This window comes from Microtus ochrogaster, chromosome 7, assembly GCF_000317375.1.
Source record: "Microtus ochrogaster isolate Prairie Vole_2 chromosome 7, MicOch1.0, whole genome shotgun sequence".
In the NCBI taxonomy this organism is placed as follows: Eukaryota; Metazoa; Chordata; class Mammalia; order Rodentia; family Cricetidae; genus Microtus; species Microtus ochrogaster.
Window position 1 is genome coordinate 38,228,836 of NC_022014.1, and position 6,756 is coordinate 38,235,591.

A 6,756-nucleotide genomic window follows, 5' to 3' on the forward strand; every position below is an offset into this window, starting at 1 on the left:
GCTCAGTGGTAGTGTGCTTGACTGGCTTGTGTTGATCGCCACACACACACATGCACACACACAAATTGTGGTTCATGGGCTGGAGAGATGGCTCAGTCATTAAAGGCTAGGCTCACAACCAAAAATTGTGGTTCATTTTTATTGCATCCTACTATACTGTTTCATGTTTGTGTCACTAGTTTGCTTAGTGTGCCCTGAGGAGGTGTTCCTTTTGTTCCCACCTTTCAATGACTAAACTGATTTGGCGAGCATGTGAAGTGTGCCCTGCGTCACAGTGAGCCCAATGGCGTCTGAGTCTATCAGATTAGAAAGCATTCCCTCTACCAGTGTGCTGTCCTGGCCCCTTACTTCGCTAAGCAGTCACAGTGACCTGTCCCTGCTTCTGTACTTGTCCTGAAAGGAACAGAAGTATTCTCAAGAGACATTTGTACCTCTCCCTTTGGCTATCAGGAATAGCAAGCTGGAGAAAGAAAAGGCTTGCTTGTGCAGCTAGAGGAAGAACTGGGCACATTTCTGATAACTTGTCAGACCACTTTGCAGAAAAGAAGCCAAGACACAATGGCCAGATCACCCTTGATAAGGACTGCTTAGCTGGATATGCCTTCTGCTCTGTTTAAACCCAAACTCACGGTAGGACTGTGCAGCTGGACCTCTTCATTGGTCCCTCTTCCCAATGCACCCACACTGAATAACTCTCCCTTCTCTGCTTTTCACTATTATTTATCTCTATAATTATTATTTATCTCTATAATTGACCTATCGAGGATCGCTAGATGAGCCTGGCTTGATAGGGCTGTGGGGTCCCTGCTCTGACCCTCACTGCAGTAACACTTCCTACTTACAGTCTGTATGGTACAGCCACCAAGCTGTTCCCAGAGTGGTTTGTCACAGGCTCTCCTATTGAAAACCCCAGAGTGCAGAAAGTGAAAAAAGTCCTCACTATCCGTCCTCTAAATTTCTGCTCTTCCACCTTTATGTGCACCTCCTCTCCCTCTGTTGTCACTGCTGATCATCCCTCATCTTTTGTATTGCTAGTTTACTCTTGTGCACACCCCATGCTGACACGTGTCCCTCATATCCCAGCTCTCTGCTTGCAGGTCTGTGGTCTGCTAAATTCCCTGAGGGCAAAGGCTCCATCTTGCTATTCCCATCACAGCCTAGCAGTGTCTGGCAGGAAGAGGCCTCTTGGTTTCATATATTTTGTTGATTTGTTGTGTGGTGCTTGTGTTGGTTTGGTTTGTTGTGACCTAGGCCGTCTGTATGTCAGGCAAGCATTCTACCCCTGGGCTCTGCACTAGCCCTTCAGCTCACGTTTTTGATGTAAATCAGAAGTACCGGGGTGGCCTTTCATATTTTCCTTCCCCAAGTAATAGTACTCCTGACTCCCCTGAACAGAGACTGTGATTAGGATATCAGGTGTCTTCCCTTAGAGAGCTGTGACCACTGGAGGCACGCAGGTGAGGTATCTAGGCCTGAGAGACATTCTGAAGAAAAAATTGGTAGCCAAGCAGCCTGCAGAGGAAAGAGAAGCAGAAAAGATGTCTGGGATGTCTCCCATTCCCACACCAAGCCAGAGCTCATTGTTGTTAAACTGTAAGAAAAGTACAGGGTCCCAGAGGACTTTTATTTCTCAGTCAACGGGAGAGAGCAGCCTATTTGGCTGGAACAAACCATCAACCTTCTTCCAGCAGCCCCTTCTCCTGATGGTAGCTGGTGGCAGTGGTGGTAGCCACAGCCTGTTTCCATCCCAGCCCTCCCCAGCTCCCTTCTGTTCTCATTTACTCCACACATAACATATTCCATTAAGTACAAAGAAGGGAATGCATCAGACTAGTGACTGCACCTGGAGAACATACCCCACATGCATTTTAAATCTGTGGATTCTCCTTAAGGGAATTCCAGTTAAAAAGGAACTTGGGTCAGCAGCCTTGGGCCTGTGTGGCTAACAAGCTCCTATTTTCTCTGTTGTTGGGCTGGCCTGAAGGGCCTCTTTGTTTGGGGTAGGGGTGGATGTGATGCCCTAATGAGGCCCTGTGGAATCCTGGCTCTCACACAGCAGCCTGCGGGATGGAACTCTCCAGGCAGGAAAGCAAGTTGGTGAGTTTGTGGGTTTGTCAGGCTTTAAAGAACACAGAACAGTGTTTAAAGGGTGAAAACTGACTGGAGTATTGTATTCTGGGTTGGATGCAGCACAGAAAGGACACAGAGCAAAGGCTGAAGATATCTGGGTAGTGTCTGGAGTTTAGCTAATAGTACTACACTGTGTTCCCTTGGGGGTTCTGACAGATGCACAGTAGTTATATAACATGCCAACGTGGGAGGAAACTGAGATGGGAATTCAGGGCTGTTGGTACAACTTTTTAATAAGTTAGATATTTCTTCAAAGTAGAAAGGTTATTTATTACTAAAGAAGAAAGGACAGGGCAGTCCAGCATGCCCTATGCACTTCTTTTTTTTTTTAAATATTTATTTATTATGTATACAATATTCTGTGTGTATACCTGCTGGCCAGAAGGGGGCACCAGACCTCATTACAGATGGTTGTGAGCCACCATGTGGTTGCTGGGAATTGAACTCAGGACCTTTGGAAGAGCAGGCAATGCTCTTAACCTCTGAGCCATCTCTCCAGCCCCCCTATGCACTTCTTATATGTGATTTTTTAAAAATACTTATTTATTTATTTTGTATTCAATATTCTGTCTGTGTGTATGTCTGCAAGCCAGAAGAGGGCACCAGACCTCATTACAGATGGTTGTGAGCCACCATGTGGTTGCCAGGAATTGAACTCAAGACCTTTGGAAGAGCAGGCAATGCTCTTAACCACTGAGCCATCTCTCCAGCCCCCTTATATGTGATCTTGAGCCCTCACCTGCAGAATTAGGAAGGCTGCTGTAGGCCAAGGGTCCAGGCAGTTCTGCTTTTTTTGCCCCTGCTGTTCCTTGTTTGGGGACAGGTTGCATTACAAGGCCAGGCCCACCAGAAGGATGTGGATCCTGTGGTTACTGGAAGCTCCTGCCTCCTGCTGTGCACCATGGGACTGGTGACTTCTTAGGTTTCCTTTTCTTCACTTGTTAGAGGTTGCAAACCTGACTGGAAGGAAGGGAGTGTAAACACCTAATGGATGTGGAACAGCTGGTGAGAGAGCTGAGGATGAGCCCAGTGGTCACACAGTTGCTCAGCATGGGTCATGTTCCAGGTGACATCCCAGTGTCCCAGACTGAAGTGTGTGCTTGATAAGCAGCAGTTTTCATCCTGTCTCTGTGTGAAGGGATGAGTGTGCCGTTCCTTGAAGATTTAGATCAGTAGTTTTGAGGGCCAGAGGCTTCCTGGGAACAGGGATGGAGGGAGGCGGGGACGGTCCATCGGTGGGAACTAGCAGCAACACTGCTCCTTCTCTCTCACCTCCTGCCCACTTCCAAGGCTTGTGATACAGCTCTTTTTACTAGCAGGTTCTAAATGCTTTAGGGCTTTAAATATTTAGATTCATTTTCAATATTGTGCTGTGGTTGCTCCTTCACCCTAAAGATGAAACAAGCCAAGTTTTGAGGCTTCTTCTTGCTAAGGGTGCTCTTTATATGTTTTGCATCATGAGCCCTTCCTGCTCAGAAAACCTGAAATATGAAAGGGCTAAAGACGTTTATTTGGGAGCTTCGAGGTGCTTGAATCTGGTGAACTGTTTACCTGTAGGTGGCAGTGGTGACACATGAGTGCTGAAGGAGGTATCCAGGGACTGATGCTTTGAGAAAAGTAACCATAATAACAGGCCCATGGTATGCCTGTGGAGGAGGGGTTCTGGGGGGCGGGGGTCTGACAGGTGTTTTCTCTATAGTATTTAGTTTCCCTTCGGGCAACCCTGTGAAAGAAATCTGTTGTTACTGCATTTTACAGATGCAGGAAAGGTCTTGTGACTGACTACCCTGGGGTATCCCTGTCATGGGAAGGACCAAGACTGCAGCGTCTGAGTTCACTGCTGTCCAAGGCTGACACTGTGATGCACAAGCAAGTGCATCTCTTCTGCCCTGCACCACCTAGTGCCTGCTGGCCACTCAGGATCCGCCACCTGGGGCCTCTGCAGAAGTGGCAGTGAACACTTCACTTTCAAGGGTCCTGGTAGTTTAAGACTAGCCTCTTTTTTTATGCGGGAGAAGGGGGGGCGGAATTGTGGACAGGCTCTCTATGTAGCCTAAGCTGATCTTGAACTTGTGATCCTCTTGCCTCAGCCTCCCAATGCTGGTATTATAGGTGTGTGCCATCATGTACAGAAATGTCAGCCACTTAAAGACACAAAGAAACCCTCCTTCCACTTAACTTCAAGTCTAGGTAGGGGCAGAGAATGTACTCATGAGCCAGTAAGAAAGATAGAACTTCTCACAACACAGAATTGCCTGGAAAGCTCCATGGCTGTCTTTCGAGGTGCTGTGGCCTATCAGAAGGCTCTAGGGAGGTGGAGGCTCTGTAGTGACGAGGCTGGAGCAAGGAGCCTAGGTCAAAGGTGAGCCTGGATCCTCATGTCGTTGCTGCTTTCACCTCCAGCAGACACTCTGCTTTTCTGTGGAGTGGAGTCCAGCTGAGCCTGATTTGTGGGCTCTTATGGTGTGGTTGTGTTTATTGAAGTCTGGAGGCAAAAGATGCTCATTCTTTCAATTTCTATTCAAGAATTGGAAATGCTGGCCAGGATAGGTAAGGACCAAAAAGAAACAGAAGCCATCCAAATGGGAAGGAAAGAAATAAACAGTAGGTTCACAGATACTGGAAGGTTCAGGACCCCTGCCGTAGTAGCCATCAATACATGAAAGATGAAATCTGTTCTTCTCCAAGGGTCTTTCTGTGATCAAGGCATCAATGAGCTTCTGAGGGGACATCAGAGTGGTCCATAGCACCCATGGGACACAGGACCTTTTCTGTCATCTCTGCCAGAGAGCCCAAGGATGGCAGGGAGAATAAAATTGCTGTGGAGGTTGACAGCTGGAGGAAGGTGAATTGTGAAGAGCCTCAGCCTAGCCTTCACATTTCTTTTCTTGGGAGAGAGCAGAATTTTCCCAGCAGTGGCGGTTCTTTACAATTAGATGACTCTACAAGCAGGCTTTTAACCAAGTAGTGCTTGACTTGTCATTGGAAAACACCTCAGCAGTGAACTTTTACATCTCAAGACAATACTGACATTTTTTGAACTGTCGAAGCTGGTAAATTGGATTTTATTCTGTCACATATTTTAAATTTTATTTTTATTATGTTGGTTTATTTGTGTTTGGTAGCAGAGGATAGCTTGTAGGAGTCTGTTCTGTCTACCATGTGGGTCCCAGTGATCAATTAGATCTTCAAGCTTGGTAGCAAGCACCTTTACTTAGTGAGCCATATCACCAGCCCTCTGTCACATATATTAAAGGAAAATACACTACCAAACATTTTTCCTCCCTCTGACAGCTGCTTCTATATCCTCGGGGGCTATTTTTATATAAATAGAGTTTTTGAAATGTGTGTGTGTGTACGTACACTCTGTGTGTGAACATGGGAGTATGTGCCACACGGTGCATGTAGAGGTCAGAGGACCATTTTCAGGAGCTGGTTTTCGTCTTCCATTTTGTTGAGGTAGTCTCCCCGTGTTTCTGTCATGCTGACTACTCCAGACCAGCTGACCTGCAAGCCTCTGCATTTCTGGCTGCTCCTCTGTGTCTGCCCTCCATCCTGTTGTAGGAGTGTTAACCCCAAAATGAGACTTTGTGGGGGTGTGGGGATTTGTATGCTGTGAACTACAAAATATTGCTGCAAGAAGCCAGGCATGGTTATGTGCACAAATACTCAAGAGGCTATGGGAGAATTGCTTGAACCAAAATGAAGGTTGTGTGCTTGGTAAGAAATAATTTTCATTCTCTTCTGTTTTTCTACTTAAAGGGATGAGTGTGTGTTCCCTGAAGATTTGAGATCAGAGGCTGCTGTGGGGACTAACAATAGCACCGTACCACCTCTCCCACCTCTTGTCCACTCCCAAAGGCCAAGAGGTACAGCTGCTTTTACTAGCGGTCCTAAATTCTCCAGAGCGGTGCTGCAGCCCTTTAACCCAGTTCTTCTGTTGTGGTGACCCCAACCATAAAATTATTTTCATTGTTACTTCATAATTGTTGTTTTGCTACTGTTATGAATTGTAATATAAATATCTGATATGTGGGATATCTGATATGTGACTCCTGTGTAAGGGTCATCTGTCTCCCCTAAAGGGCTTGCCACCAACAGGTTTAGAGCCACTGTTTTAGGGGTTTAACTATTTAGATTCATAAAAAAAATTGTGCTGTTGTTGCTCCTTTACTCTAAGGAGAACCAAGCCAAGTTTAGGGACTTCTTTCTGCTAAGAGCTCTTTATGGAGTTGCCTGGATACGCCTGGGCAGCATATCAAGACTGTCTCAGAATGTCCAGACTACACATACATAGACATACACTGTTGAAAGATATTAAAGACAAAAATAAACGGACAGATAATTTTTATTAAACAGAGGGGAAGACAATATAAAGATATTAATGAGTCTGGTGGTGATGGCACATGCCTTTAATCCCAGTACTCAGGAGGCAGAGGCCAGCAGATCTCTGAGTTCAAGGCCAGTCTGGTCTACAGAGCAAGTTCCAGTATATCCAGGGCTCTACAGAGTATTCATGCTGCCCAAAAAGGTCTATAAAAGCCGGGCGGTGATGGCGCACGCCTTTAATCCCAGCACTCGGGAGGCAGAGGCAGGCGGATCTCTGTGAGTTCGAGACCAGCCTGG

General features: G+C 46.4%; 1 protein-coding gene across 8 annotated transcripts in view; it reads left to right on the forward strand.

Annotated features, from left to right (window-relative positions):
* The window catches only part of Tom1l2 (target of myb1 like 2 membrane trafficking protein), a 120,003-nt gene that overhangs the window by 49,204 nt on the left and 64,043 nt on the right, over positions 1–6,756 (forward strand). For 4 of the 8 annotated variants that reach the window (XM_026780328.1, XM_026780329.1, XM_026780331.1 and 1 more), the window contains exon 2: positions 5,893–5,999. The exons of the other annotated variants lie outside the window; for them this stretch is intronic. In XM_026780328.1, coding sequence (XP_026636129.1) covers positions 5,893–5,999 — 107 coding nt within the window. The remainder of the gene's footprint in view (positions 1–5,892; positions 6,000–6,756) is intronic. 8 annotated transcript variants of the gene reach the window in all.